Source organism: Phoca vitulina, unplaced genomic scaffold, assembly GCF_004348235.1.
Source record: "Phoca vitulina isolate PV1807 unplaced genomic scaffold, GSC_HSeal_1.0 scaffold2, whole genome shotgun sequence".
NCBI classification, from domain to species: Eukaryota; Metazoa; Chordata; class Mammalia; order Carnivora; family Phocidae; genus Phoca; species Phoca vitulina.
The window spans coordinates 1,518,899-1,534,505 of record NW_022589705.1 but is presented as its reverse complement, the minus strand read 5'-3'; the positions used below and the strand labels follow the sequence as shown (position 1 = coordinate 1,534,505).

Genomic DNA, 15,607 nt, shown 5'->3' with positions numbered 1-15,607 from the left:
TGACTTTTGTCTATAAACTTTGGGGCCCATAGTGCCTACTCCAAAGATGAACCCCTGTTGCAAGTCTTGTTTATATAGTGTAGCAAGAAGCATTCTGCTTTGCTGGATCCTGACTAGCTTCTGTTCTTAAAGGACACTGGAATATAAAAAAAGGCTTTTCAGAATGAACATTAAGTGGAGGATTTATTTGACCTATGAACTGTTTTTTAACCATGAATTCATCCCCTTTAGGGATACCAAGCTATATATACTTTACTATGAATTCTTCATGAAAAATGGAAATCAGAAAGTCTCAACGGGAAGGAAAACTGAGGTTATTTAGGAGAAGGGTTTTTGTTTTGTTGTTTAACAACAACTAAAGGGAAAATTGAGAGGGGGAAAAAAGATTTTAAGAGAGAAAGAGGGAGAAACGGGGTTAGCCAACGGCCCGGAGAAGTAGTGATTCTGAGCAAAGAATAATGTAATAATGTAATAATGTAGAAGAGGCTGGCTGAGTTGGAGGGAGGAGGAAGACACAACCCAGGAAAATATGGGGAGAGGGAGTGAGAAAAGGAGAAACTTTTAAGGTTGGAAATTGAGGACGGTGACAATGGAGCGGATAGGAAGACAAAAAAGAGTGCCATCCGGGAATGAAAAGGTTTCCAGGTTGAGGTAGCGGGTGGAGAGAGAATGGGCTGATGAGAGGGTGAAGAGGCAGCGGCGGGTGTTTGTGCGCCAGGGACAGAAGCAATCTGGGCGGAGCAGGTGACAGAGGCAGCCGCGGAGGAGGCCTGGTCCTTCCAGGTTTCCGCCACCATCCATGCCCGGAGGATGCTCCCTGGCAGTGCGGGAAGACCGTAGGAAACCCAAGCAGGGACGGTAACCCGGACTGGAGCGGCCGGGCCCAGGAAACCCATGAAGAGGACCGAGAGCGGGTCCTGCTGCCACCGCCCCTGCGACTGCAGCTGCTGCTGCCGCGCGTCCCGCCGGGCGCACCGCGCGCCTTACTGCTCCGGGGACGCGGCGCGAGCCCCACAGCCCTCGCCGCAGTCTCCCGGCCGGGAGCGACGGCAGCCCGAGCCGGCCGGGAGCTGGGCAGCGGCGGCCGAGGAGGAAGAGGCAGCGGCGGCGGCCGCACCCTGGATGAGGTGAGAGCACCGCAGGAGCTCTGCGGGAGCCCGGGAGCCCGCGGTCTGCGCCGGGATTGGCGGCGCGCGGGGCGCTGGGCAGGGGCACGGCGCCCGGGGCTGGGACCTAGGGCGGCTGGAGATCCCGGCGCCTGGGAGGGGTGTGCGCCGAGTGACCTCAGCTTGGAGAGGGTTGGGGGGCCCCGGGGAGAGGGTCTGCGGGGGCTGAAGCGGCTGGTGGCCGGGGAGAGAGGGGAAGAGCCAGTGGGGGAGTTGCCTAGAAATAAAGGTGTGGCGCTGGATCGTACCGGACTGAGGCTTGGGAAACGCGTCTCGCTCCCGAGGTCTTTGCTTGATGTGTGTAGACACCCGCTTTGTTGGTGCAGATGAGGTCGAGGCCATGGCTGTTGGGTCGAGTCGAAGGAGAGATGAACACATGATGCAGAAGGCCGTGCCTGGGTGGAAGCATTAGGGATAGCAAAAGAAGACAGAGGATCAGGAAATGCGCGCGGGTGTTCAATTGAAGGAGTACCCGCTGCTTTATCTAACACCCCCCCCCCTTTTTTTTATACATATACTTTTTATTTATCTAAGATACAGACAGCAGGGTGGGGGTTGGTGATGGTTCTTTCTTTCTAGGCTAGGTCTCTTCCCCTACAGAGTTGGAGCCATGCCTGTTGGCCGGATGAGGCCGTGCAGGACAAGCTCCATTTAAACTCAGCCCCTTCCTTTGCGTTGAGATGGAAGACTGGACAGATTAGGCCTACATTTTCGTCATGTAGCATCAGCAGGACAAAAATCTGCCATGCATATGATTTTTCGGAGAAGAGACAGATTGTGCTACTGCCTTTTTTGAAATAAGCATTTCTTGGCTTAGCATTTTTAGCTTACTCTTTTATGAGAACCCAGTACTCATAACTCATACTACGAGGCAATCGTGTCTTCAGTCTCTAAGCTGCCATTAACTAACTGGGATATGAAAAAAGGAACTTCATTTCTCTAGGCCTCAGTTTCCCGTGTATAAAAATCACAATCTTTTGAGGATTAATTACAGAACTAAATATTAATGAAAACTGTTCTCCGTGTTTAGGACTGTGCTTTATTTGTAAACTAGGAAACTAGTTTATTCACACTTAATTGTATTTATTCATCACACTGTCCACTGTGAGAAAACAGAGTCAAAGACATTCAGTTAACAGTGCTTAAAGGAATCACATTTCTATTAAGAAACCCATAAAAAAAAATGACTGCTTTTTTTTTTTAAAGATTTTATTTATTTATTTGAGAGAGAGAGAGAGAGAGAGAGAGAGCACATGAGGTGGGGGAGGGTCAGAGGGAGAAGCAGACTCCCTGCTGAGCAGGGAGCCCGATGCGGGACTCGATCCCGAGACTCCAGGATCATGACCTGAGCCAAAGGCAGTCGCTTAACCAACTGAGCCACCCAGGCGCCCAAAAATGACTGCTTTTAAGGAGTTGAGGCAACACCTAAAACTAATATAACATTGTCTGTTAACTAACCAGAATTAAAATAAAAACTTTAAGAAAAGGGGGGTGCCTGGGTAGCTCAGTTGGTTAAGTGTCTGCCTTCTGCTCAGGTCCTGATCCCAGGGTCCTGGGTTGGAGGCCCATGTTAGGTTCCCTGCTCAGCAGGGAGTCTGCTTATCTCTCTCCCTCTTCCCCTCCCGCATGTTCATGCTCAGGCTCTCTCTCTCTCAAATAAATAAATAAAATCTTAAAAAACAACAACAACAACAACAAAAAACTGGGGCACCTGGGTGGCTCGGTTAAGCATTGGACTCAAGATTTTGGTTCAGGTCAAGATCTCAGGATCCTGAGATATAGCCCTGTGTCGGCTCCGCCCTGCATCCATTTGTTTGTTTGTTTGTCTATTTTTAAGTAGGCTCCACGCCCACTTAAAGTGGTGCTTGAGATCAAGAGTGCATGCTCTACCAACTGATCTAGGAGGACACTCCTTTACTTTCAAAACCATACCCGTCTTATCTATATAGTATTAGAGGTTTATGAGTATTAGAGGTTTGTACTTGGGTAGGGGTGTTTTTGGTGTCCAATTTTCCAACTATCAAATCAACTAAAAAATGGAAGAAAACACCTTTGCACATTATCGGGATTCAATTTAATTCTGTTATTTATTGAGCAACAATGGTGGAGGCCGGTACAAAACTAGATGCAAAACTACCCTCAAGTAGGTCAGAATCTATGGTTTGTAAACTATGCTCATCTAACTATAGTATGAAGTGCTGTAGCAGAAAGATGAACTGTGGAAAGGATAAATAAACAAACAAATAAATGAAAGGAAAACAGACTTCAGGGAAAGCAGACTGTGTCCCAAAAGGTCATACAAAGTGATGTTATCTTGGAAAATATATTAGAATCTGGTCTTTACCTTGTTGAGTCTGTTTCTCAGGCTGGTATTAAATTCACAAGACTACTATATAAACCCAGAAAGGCAAATTATTATAATGAGGATTTATTATCAAAAATTAAAATGAGGATTCTCACATCTCAGGAAACTAGACCCTCTTCTGTTGCTTAGTGAGGTCTCTTGGCATACTCGCTGTGTTTGAAAAACAAATTATAAGCAAAAGGTTTTTTGTAAAATGAATTTAGAACAAGGGAAAATAATCAGTGCATTCCAGATTTTTAAAAAATTTAAAGCTTTAAACAGAGTTAACAGAGGTGCCTGGGTGGTTCAGATGGTTGAGCATCTGCCTTCGGCTCAGGTCGTGATCCTGGGGTCCTGGGATCGAGCCCCACATTGGGCTTCTGGCTCGGCGGGGAGCCTGTTTCTCCATCTCCCTCTCCCCCTGTCCCCAGCTCATGCTTTCTCTCTCTCTGTGTCTCTGTCAAATGAATAAATTAAAAAAAAAATCTTAAAAAAAAAATAAAGAGAGTTAACAGGGGATACAAGTGGGTTCTTTTTTCCTGAATGGTGCGTGTCATTAATGATCAACCTCTCTTCTTATGTACTTCTTTTTTTTTCTATTTCTGACATGCTAATATTTTCAGTTAGGTAATTATCTGTTTGGCCTGGGAATCCTTGTGTCCGTTTCAAGTGTTGGCACATCTTTTCTCTGAACCAGTTTGTCTTCACTGTAAAGTTTACATTTCAGACATCAAAGCTCACTTTCCTTTAGGTAAAATTCATGATAGGGGCAGGGAAGTGGGGTGGGGCTTGTTATAGCCCCTACATGCTGGCAATATGAGCCAGGTGATTAATGGCTACTGAATGTGATGCTAAGAAGCAGAGGACCAGAGAGGGCTTTGCACATACATAAGAGGTGAATTCTGTCTGGCCTAACAAAATAATGAAGCCAGGGTTGGATGGGAGGCAAATTTTAGCAGAGCGATAAAACAAATGTATGGCCCTGGGAAAATGCTTTCTTGAAATGAGACCCATGCTGTGATAGAACTTTTCAATGAGGATTTAATTCAAAAGTGAGCCTCTTTCAAGTATGCAATTGTTTAAAAGGAGGAATTAAGTGAGTTGCCAGCTGGTGGCAATCTGCCTCAGGGTACATTTTTGAACCCTAGCTGACTGCATGTTCTAGGTGGATAGCCTGGAACCTGCAGAAAACTGTGGGGGGGAATGATGTCAGAGAAGGTTACATTTCTAACATCAGACTTCAACCCGTATGTCTCTTTAGCCATCTCTCTTTTTGTAATTATTATTTTGTTACTGCTTTATTGAGATATAGTTGACATAAAACAAACTGGGCAAATTTATAGTGTACAATTTGAAAAGTTTTGACATATGTCTGTATCTGTGAAATTATCACATGCTCATCATCCCAAAAAGTTTCCTTCTTCCCTTTTATGATCTTCCCTCCTGGCTCTTCTTGCCCCCACTAACACACAGGCAATCAACCACTGATCTGCTTTCTGTCACTATATGTTAGTTTGCATTTTCTAGAAATTTATATAAATGGAATGATATGGTAGGTACTCTTTGTTTTTGTCTGGCTTCTTTCACTCAGTATAATTATTTTGAGATTTATCCATGATGTCGTGGGTATCAATATTTCATTTTCTTTTGTTGCTGAGTAGTATTCCCTTGTATGGATATGCCACAGTTTGTTTATTAATTCACCAGCTATCTTGTTTCAGTTTTGGACTATGACAAATAACACCGCTATGAACATTCATGTACAAGTCTTCGTGTGGACATAGGCCTTCATTTCTCTTAGGTAAATTTCTTTTCTTCTTTTTTTTTAAGATTATTTATTTATTTATTTATTTGAGAGAGAGAGAGAGCACAAGCAGGGGGCTGAGGCAGAGGGAGAGGGAGAAACAGACTCCCGGCTGAGCAGGGAGCCTGACATGAGGCTCGATCCCAGGACCCTGGGATCATGACCTGAGGCGAAGGCAGACACTTAACTGACTGAGCCACCCGGGCACCCCCATTTCTCCACATTCTTGTCAACACTTACTATTGTCTTTTTTATTAGAGCCATTCTAGTGTGTGCAAAATGGTATCTTATGATTTTGATTTGTGTTGCCCTCGTGACTACTGATGTTGAACATCTTTTTATGTGCTTAATTACCATCTGTATATTTTTGGTGAAGTGTCTGTTGAAATCTTTTGCCCATTTTTTATTGAGTTGTTTGCTTTTTTATGGTTAAATTTGGGAGTTCCTTATGTATTTGAAATATAAGTCTTTATTATAGTGGTACTTTGCAAACATGTTCTCTCAATCTATATCTTGTCTTTCCATTTTAATAAGTGTCTTTTGAAGACCAGAAAAATTTAAATTTAAATTTTGCCAAAGTAAGTACAAACTACCAATGTGTTTGGTACACACACACTCCTATGTGTTCTTCTAGAAATGTTATAGTTTTACATTTTATGTTTGGTCTATGATTCATTTTGAGTTAACTTTTGTATGTGGTACAAGGTTCATTTTATGCATATGGATATCCACTTGTTCAAGCACTATTTGTTGAGAATTCTGTTCTTTCTCCATTTAATTGCCTTGGCACTTTCATTGAAATCTACTGATCAAATATATGTGGGTCTATGTCAGAATTTTCTATTCTGTTCCATTGATCTGTCTATTTTAAGACCAATACCATACTGTCTTTTTTTTTGAAAGCCACTGACTTTATTGATTTAAAAACACTTTACAAGGATACTGCCTGTTCTGCCAAAAAAGGAGACAAATAGCGTAAGACAGACCAGAGATGGAAGTGGGGGTGAGGGAAGGGCCAGGAATCCACTTGGAAAAGCTGATAATTGTTGACTTGAAACTGGCAGGGGTAGGAGAAGGGAAATGCATGAGAGTGAGAATTCAAAAAAAAAAAAGCAAAGCAAAATTGAAATGGTGAGGGGAGAGAACTCCCAAAGACCTTGGAGTACATCATAGGTGATATGACAACGGCAATCTCTTCCTTTGTAGAGGACAGGGGAGGAGTCCCCATGCGCTGTAAACTCTGGAGACTCAGTGCTGGGGCTGGGTTTGGGGGCCCATCCAGAGAGCCTCACAAGAAGGCCTTGCAGCACTCTCAAAGGCCTCCGAAGCAGTCCCAGGGTTGCTTGGCGTTGGCACCACATGTGTCCTTCAGCCATTCCCGGAAGAGATCTTCATCTTTCTTTAGCATCAGAAACTGACCAAGGACCACATAGTCCTTGTCAAAGCCCCTTTCCTCCAGCTTCTTGCCCAGAGCTTCACCAATCCTGGCCAGGCTCCCCACTGGCTTTTCCCTGGTGGGCTCTCCCACCAAGTCTCAGTGCTTCGGGGAGGTTGTTATGTAGATCAGCTTAATTGGCAGCTCCCCATCCTGTATGGCTCCTCCTGCCACCCGACCACTCCCACTGATGCCTCATCCCACTCCATACTGTCTTGATCACAGCAGTTCTTTTTAAGTTTTAAGATCATGTAGTGTAAGTCCTCCAATTTTGTCCTTCTTATTTAAAATCATTTTGGCTATTCTAGGTCCTTTGTATTCTCATATACATTTTAGAATCCACTCGTCAATACAGACAAAAATCCTGCTGGTGATTTGAGTGGGATCGTATTGAGCCTATAGATTAATTTGGAGAGAATTGATATTTTAACAATTTGAGTCTCCTGATCCATAAACATAGTGCATATCTCCATTTATTAGGTTAGTGGTTCTCAACTGTGTCTCACAGTATCTGGACACATTTTTGTTTATCATAACTCAGGGCAAGGGTGATATGGGCATCTAGCAGATGGAGGTAAGGAATGCTGGTAAACATTCTACAATGCACAGAACAGTCCCTGCAATGAAGAATTATCCAATCCAAAATAATAATAACAATAATGTCTTTAATTTCTCTCACCAGTGTTTTACGTTTTTAGTGTACACTATGTATCTTAGAGACACTTATGCCTAAATTCTTCATATCTTTAATTCTATTATAAATGATAACATCTTAAAAATTTCCATTTCTGATTGTTCATTGCTACTTTATATTGATCTTTGTATATTGATTTTGTATCCTTCAGCTTTGCTAAATTCACTGTTTAGTTCTAATAGATTTTTTTATAGATTCCATAGAATTTTCTACATGATGATGTCATCCCCCAAAAAAGAGAGATGAAATCTTACTCCTCTTTCCAATCTCAATGTCTATCTGTCATTTATTTATTTATTTATTTGTTTGTTTGTTTATTTATTTTTGCTTTATCACACTAGCTAGAGCCTCCAGTACAAAGTTAAATTGAAATAGTGAGAGCAAACATCTTTGCCTTGTTCCTGATCTTAGGAGGAAGGCATTCAGTCTTTTATCATTATGTATGATGTTACCTGAAGGTTTTTCATAGGTACCTTTTATCAGGCTGAGGAAGTTCCCTTCTATTCTTAGTTTTCTGAGAGTTTTCATTAGGAATGGATGTCTAATTATACATCTATTGAGATTACTGTATCATTTTTCTTTTTTTATATTGTTAATTTAGTGAATTACACTGATTGATTTAAGAATGTTAAAATCAACATTGGGCGCCTGGGAGAAATCTCACTTAGTAATGATATGTTATACTTTCTATATATTGTTGGATTAGATCTGCCACAATTTTAAGAATTTTTGCATCTGTGTTCATGAGGGATATTGGTTTGTATTCTTCATTTATAATACCTTTGTCTGAATTTTGTATAAGGATAATGTTGGCCTCCAAAAATGAGTTGGGAAATATTCCCATCCCTTCAATATTGGGAGAGAGTTTAGGTGGAAATTGCATTATTTCTTCCTTAAATGTTTGATTAAATTCACTAGTAAAGAATTTTAAGCCTAGTTTTTTCTGTGTGCGAAGGTTTTTAACTACAAATTCAATTTCCTTTTTATTTATTTGCTTATTTATTTGTCAGAGAGAGAGAGCACAAGCAGGGGGAGTGGCAGGCAGAGGGAGAAGCAGGCTCCCTGCTGAGCAAGGAGCCCGATGTGGGGCTCGATCCCAGGACCGTGGGATCATGACCTGAGCTGAAGGCAGATGCTTAACCAGCTGAGCCACCCAGGCAACCCCAAATTCAATTTCCTTAATAAATATAGGACTATTTGGTTTATCTTTTTTCTGGGGAAAGTTTTGTTAATTCGTGTAGTCCAAGAAATTTGTTCATTTTTTTAAAAAAAGATTTATTTATTTATTTGTTTTAGAGAGAAAGAGTACATGAGTGGGGTGAGGGGCAAAGGGAGAGAGAGGGAGGAAGTAGACTCTCTGCTGAGCATGGAGCCCAACTTGGGGCTCAATCCCAGGACCCTGAGAGCATGACCTGAGCTGAAACCAAGAGTTGTATGCTTAACCAACTGAGCCACCAAGGTACCCTGAAATTTGTTCATTTTATCTAAGTTGTCAACTTTATTGCCATAAACTTTTCAGTTTTGAAAATTGAAATATGATTTTATGTGTTTTTTTTTAAGATTTTATTTATTTATTTGAGAGAGAAATCGAAAGACAGAGCATAAGTGGAGGGGGAGGGACAGAGGAAGAGGGAGAAGCAGACTCCCTGCTGAACAGGGAGCCCAACGTCAAGGGGGCTTGTTCCCAGGACCTTGGGATCATGACCTGAGCAGAAGGCAGACATTTAACCGACTGAGCCACCCAGGCACCCCAGAAATACAATTTTCTTATTAGTCCTTTGATATTTGTAGAGTCTGTAGTGATATCATCTTTCTCATGTTTATTTGTGTTTATTTGTGTATTATTGTGTTTATTTGTCTCTTCCCTTTTTGTTTTGATAAACTTGACTAGAATTTTATCAGTTTTATTTACCTTTTCAGAAAACCGGCTTTGGCTTTATTAATTTTCTCTATTGTTTTTCTCTTTTCAATTTATTTCCTTTACCTTTGATCCTTATTGTTTCCTTTCTTCTGCTTACCTTGAATTTCATTTGCTGTTCCTTTTCCAGTTTCTTAAAGTGGATGCTTAGATCATTGATTTAAGAACTTTCTTTTCTAATACAAGTGTTTTAGTGCCATAAATTCCATTCCAAGTACTGCATTAACTCTATCCCACAAATTTTGATATCTCATGAATTCATCTTCATTCAGTTTAAAATATCTTCCCATTTCACTTTTAGTTTATTCTTTGCTCTGTGGGTTATATAGAAGAGTGTGTTTAGTTTTAAGACATTTGAGGATTTTTCAGACTTCTTTCTGCTGTTGATTTCTAATTTAATTCTATTGTGGTCTTGATGATTTGAATTCTTTTAAATTTGTCGAGAATTGTTTGATGGCCCAGATTATGATCTGTCTTGGTCAATGTTCCTTGTGCACTGGAAAAGATTATGTACCCTGCTGTTGTTGAGGGGTGTGTTTTATAAAGATCAGTTAGATCGAGTTGATTCATTATGTTGTTCAAGTTTTCCATATCATGTGTCTACTTTTTTAATCAATTATTGAGAGAGGTATATTGAAATTCATTAATATAAATTTTGAATTTAGGGCGCCTGGGTGGCTCAGTTGGTTAAGCGACTGCCTTCGGCTCAGGTCATGATCCTGGAGTCCCTGGATCGAGTCCCGCATCGGGCTCCCTGCTCGGCAGGGGGTCTGCTTCTCCCTCTGACCCTAACCCGTCTCATGCTCTCTGTCTCTCATTCTCTCTCTCTCAAATAAATAAATAAAATCTTTAAAAAAAAAAAAAATAAATAAATAAATAAATAAATAAATAAATTTTGAATTTATTTCTCTTTGATTCATGTCTTTTGCTTCTTGTATAAAGTGAGCGTTACTAGGTACATAGCTTCTCAGTGAGTTACCATTCTCCTTTTTTATTTTAATTTTTTTCTTTAAAATGCTAAACTCAATGGCTTTATCTTAAGTTGTGTGAAATATTAGTATTCAAGAATGCTGAAACTTGCTGCTTACAGGCAACCTTGTAGGGACCCCTCTCACTCGAAAGCTTTTTCTGTATCGTCATTTAATAAGCTTCTGTCGCTTTACTCACACACACACAAAAAAATGCTGAAACGTTTTTTATGTCACTCAAATGTTAATCGAAACATCTGAAAGGAATTGCTTTTATAAAAACATTAACATATTAATTGTTATAGAGCAAATAGATTTTTGTTAGCCTATTATATTTCCATTTTGAAATTAAAATACATCCACAAGAGTCAAAGTAGGTTGTTTTGGCATTTCTAAAGCACAAAAAGTTTTTTATTTTATTTATTTATTTGACAGAGACACAGTGAGAGAGGGAACACAAGCAGGGGGAGTGGGAGAGGGAGAAGCAGGCTTCCCGCTGAGCAGGGAGCCGGATGCGGGGCTCAATCCCAGGACCCTGGGATCATGACCTGAGCCGAAGGCAGATGCTTAACGACTGAGCCACCCAGGCGCCAGCACAAAAAGTTTTTTAAAAAACACATCCCAATACTGTGCTAAAGGCAGAGTTAATCCATTTCTAGATTAGCTGGTCTCCTTGTTATACATTGTGGCAAACAACTAGAGCACCACCCACTGTTCTGGATTTCAGTCTGTAGGACCACATTCTTCCAGAAGGTTGGCTCCTAGAACTGGTGATGGTAAGAAAAGAAGTAGCGGCATGAACAGTTGGAGGACTAAGCCTTGGGAAGATTAGCAATGAGATAATAATACTTTTCTAAATTGGATCAGCATCATTTGACCTGCCATGGACATGAGTTTAAAGTGTCTTTTTTGGCCCCCTTCCCTACAATGTGGAGACTCCATTTATCCCTTACCAAATGCAGCTACCACGGGTCGTATCTCCAGTGCCCGTTGTGCTTTATAAATCCTAATGTTTTCATTAATCTGAAAGGAGAGTCTTTTAACTTTGAAGGATACCCAAGAGAGCTTTATTACACTTTAGTGCCCTGAAATTTGTCCTTTAAAAAAATTCTCTGTACTTTTTTTGTGCTGTAAGATTCTTACAGGTGTTATTCTGTGATTAAATATTAAATCTCCAGCTTAATAGAAACGATACCTAAATTTTAAAGAACCAATTCTAGTTATACCAATATGACCTTAAGGAAAAGTGAAGATATAAACTTTTTATTTGCCTATTTGTTGGTGTGAAGAAAGATTGAAAGTAAAGAAAAAGCCCTAAACCTTTCCAAAAATGGAAAATTAATTTTAAGTATATAATTATGTTCCTATCCCCTATTACTGTTACTGTTTTTGTGTAAATGAATACCACTGCTACCTGTAAACTCTCTTCGGGCAATAAGCAAGGGCTCATTTTGTTTCTCTTGTCTCTGAGATCACTGTCTATGTTGCCTGATAGCCAGTGCCTGAAAATCATTGTTTAATATATTTTGTCTGATTTTTTAGTTATTTTTGTCAAGAGTGAGGGGAAATAAATATAGACCCTATTAGTTCATGCTGTCTGGAAGTAGAAGTATCTCTCTAGTCATCTTTCAAATTAGTAGTTTTCAACCCTAACTGCACATTAGAATTACCTGCGGTTGGGGAGGAAGTTTTAAAAAATGGATGTACAAGGGGCACCTGAGTGGCTCAGTTGTTAAGCATCTGCATTCGGCTCAGGTCATGATCCCAGGGTCCTGCTTCCTGCTCCGCGGGAAGCCTGCTTCTCCCTCTCCCTCTGCTTGTGTTCCCTCTTTCGCTGTGTCTCTCTCTGTCAAATAAATAAATAAAATCTTAAAAAATAAAAAAAATAAAAATGGATGTACAAGCTCTACTCCAGACCAGTTAAATAAGATTCTTTTAGATTGAGACCCTAGCATCAGTATTCCTTAAAAACACCGATTTTTCTTATGTACAGCAGGGTTAAAGAACCCTGGATTTAAAAAAACTATTGCATTTAGAGGCACCTGGGTGGCTCAGATGGTTAAGCATCCGACTCTTGATTTCAGTTAAGGTCAGGATCTCAGGGTTGTGAGATGGAGCCCCACACTGGGCTCCTCACTGGGCTTGAAGCCTGCTTAAGATTCTCTCTTCCTCTCCCTCTGCCCCTCCCCCCACCTAGCACGTGCATGCACACACACACACACACACATACTCTCTCTCTCTCTCTAGGAAAAAAAAAAGAACTACTGCATTTATGAACAATTCTGAGAGACTTTTGTGTTCTGTCACTCCAACCAAGATGTGCAGGGGGGGGGGGCGGTGGTGGTGGTGGCAGTATGGTGCTATAGAAACTTTTTAAAGCAGAGAACTGTCGTATTTAGATCTTTGCTTTAGAAGCGTAAGTGTGACAACTGTATGGGAGATGGGGTTAGGTGGGCTGAGTGAAGAGGCAGGGGATCACTGAGAAAGCTACTCAGGGTCAGAAGCAATGAGGGCCTGAACATGGGCAGTGGTAGTGGGGAAGGGGAAGAAGGGATACTTTTGAGAATTTCTAAAGTAGAATTGATAGGACTTGCTGATCAAGAGGGAGGAAACAAGAGTACTCAAATTTCGAAGTCGGTCATGGAGGGAGGAAGAATATCGTTAACTGAGATAGATAATATGGTAGGAGAAGCAGGTATCAGGGAAATGAATTAGTCCAGTTTGGGACATCCAAAAGGAGGTGTCTTGTAGAACCATCTCTGACCTTTAAATTCTTCTGAGTCATAGGAGAGAGAAAGCATTTAGGAGCAAATCTTCTGAATGTGCTATATGATTTTTGATAGCTGTATCTTACTCTTTTATTTGATGTAGGTTAATATTAAAATCTATTTACATTTCTTGTGTATGCATCAGTTAATATTAGAATAAAGTAGATGTCTTGTAGATGACAAGGTCAGGGATTGCAGAGATTTGTTAATGCCTTTTTTTTTTTTTTTTTTTTGGCTGTGGGAGCATTCGTTTCTCCCCTTTTTGGACAATAACCCTGCATTTCTTTTAAAGAATTACCTTTTTTGGGCGCCTGGGTGGCTCAGTCAGTTAAGCGGCTGCCTTGGGCTCAGGTCCTGATCCCAGGGTTCTGGAATCGAGCCCCGCATCCGGCTCCTTGCTCAGCAGAGAGCCTGCTTCTCCTTCTCCTTCTGCCTGCCTGCCACTCTCCCTGCTTGTCCTCTCTCTCTCACTCTCTCTCTCTCTGTGTCAAATAAATAAATAAACTCTTAAAAAAAAAAGAATTACCTTTTTTCCCATTGTTTATTAAAGGGAAGGTCAATTGAGGTCTCCTAACTATATGATGCTGACGAGACCCACACTAGGACAGTCTGACTCTCTTCATAAAATCACATCTTCAGTGGAGCCACATACAGTGGAAAAATGGGGGACGCCTGGGTGGCTCAGTCGGTTAAGCGTCCGCCTTCGGCTCAGGTCATGATCCCAGGGTCCTGGGATGGAGCTCCGAATCGGGCTCCCTGCTAGGCGGGAAGCCTGCTTCTCCCTCTGCCTGCCACTCCCCCTGCTTGTACTCTCACTCTCTCTTTCTCTCTAGCAAATAAATAAGTAAAATCTTAAAAAAAAAAAAAAAAAAAAAAAAAAGGTGGAAAAATGGTTGGAACCACGTGTTCCCTGGGTCCTTATTGTTTCTTCTGCCCTTTCTGAGCCTTTTCTTTTGATTCTTCAACCCTTCCTTTGATTCTGTGGGTCTTCCCTTCCAGCAATCCTTTATAAAGGAAAAAAAAACAAAAACAAAAAACAAAAAACAGGGGCACCTGCGTGGCTCAGTTGGTTAAGTGTCTGCCTTCGGCTCAGTTCGTGATCCCAGGGTCCTGGGATTGAGCCCCACATCAGGCTCCCTGCTCTCCCTCTGCTGCTCCCCCTGCTTGTGCTCTCTGGCTCTCTCTATCTCTCTGTCAAATAAATAAATAAAAATCTTAAAAAAAATTAATTTAGCCAAAGTTGGCTCATTCATCTTCTCAAAAAGTATGTATGGAATGCCAGGAATAATTCTGGGTGCTGGAATAGAACGAAGAACAAGATTATTGGATAAAGGCTCCATCCTCACAGCTTAAGTTCAATGAAGTTGTAGGAATGGTGAGGAGATACACAGCAAATGAGTACATACGTATACAATAAAGTGATTTCTCATGTTCATAAGGTTCATAAGGAAAATAAAAAAGAATCATTGATTGGCAAGGGATCGAGCAGGTGGTAAGAGAACTGCAGTTGTAAACCCCTAAGGTCCGAATACCTGGGGGTGTTTGAGGAACAGAAGGAAGACCAGAGCAGCAGAAACATGCTGAACAAAGGGAGAGTGGCAGGGGATGAGGGGAAGAGATGGACTGAGATCTTGTAGGCCATGGTAAGAAGTTGATTTTATTCTAAGGACATTGGGAAACTGATGAAGGGTTTGAAGCATAAGCATAATGTGATCTGGAAAATGTTTAAAAATATCACCCTGCGCTTGTAGAAGAGACTTTAGGAGGCCAAGAGTGGAAGCAAAGGAGGCTGCTTTGAAGACTGTTGCAGGAAGTAGACCAGATACAAGATAGTGGTGATTCATATTGTGGTGGTAACAGTCAGGCTGGTAAGAAGTGAACGGAGTCAAAATATGCTTTGGAGGTAGAGCCAACAGAATTGGATGGTGTATTGGATGAGGGGAATGAAGTTTAAAAAAGAGGTATCACAAGGCGCCTGTTTGGCTCAGTCGGTTAAGCGTCTCTGCCTTTGGCTCAGGTCATGATCTCAGGGTCCTGGGTTCGAGCGCTGCGTCAGGCTCCCTGCTCCGTGGGAAGCCTGCTTCTCCCTCTCCCACTGCTGCTCCCCCTGCTTGTGCTCTCTCTCTGTCAAATAAATGGATAAAGTCTTAAAAAAAAAAAATCTTAAAAAAAGTTTTTTAAAAAGGGAAGTATCATGGGCCTTTTTAAAAAGAATAATTTAAACCTAAAATTGCTCTAAGAAAATTAAGTCTATTTAAACAAAAGATTTTTTTTTCATGTTAATGAAAAAAAAAAGATTAATTTTCCCCCATGGCGTCAGGAATTAGTTCGGGGATAGGCACTTGACTCAAACAGGATTCTTCAGGGGCCTCCTGAAAGAAGCAGCCTCTCTTCTAATGCACATGAGCCTCAGAGAGAATGTAGGGTCTCCTGGCAGGTAATTCACTACCTTGCAGATGCTGAAAATAAAATCAGAACAGAAAATGATGGAGATGGAGAAAGACGACTTC

General features: G+C 41.3%; 1 protein-coding gene and 1 pseudogene across 8 annotated transcripts in view; one reads left to right on the top strand and one right to left on the bottom strand.

Moving 5' to 3' along the window:
* The first annotated feature begins 552 nt into the window (after positions 1-552).
* Positions 553-15,607, top strand: part of PDE4DIP (phosphodiesterase 4D interacting protein) — a 205,597-nt gene continuing 190,542 nt past the window's right edge. For 2 of the 8 annotated variants that reach the window (XM_032420405.1, XM_032420394.1), the window contains exon 1: positions 561-1,127. In XM_032420405.1, coding sequence (XP_032276296.1) covers positions 895-1,127 — 233 coding nt within the window. In that variant the 5' untranslated portion in view covers positions 561-894. Of the gene's footprint in view, positions 1,128-15,607 lie in introns of all 8 variants that reach the window. The other 6 variants (XM_032420361.1, XM_032420331.1, XM_032420209.1 and 3 more) reach the window with 5 other exon arrangements.
* On the bottom strand, positions 5,854-8,287 carry LOC116639202 (annotated as a pseudogene).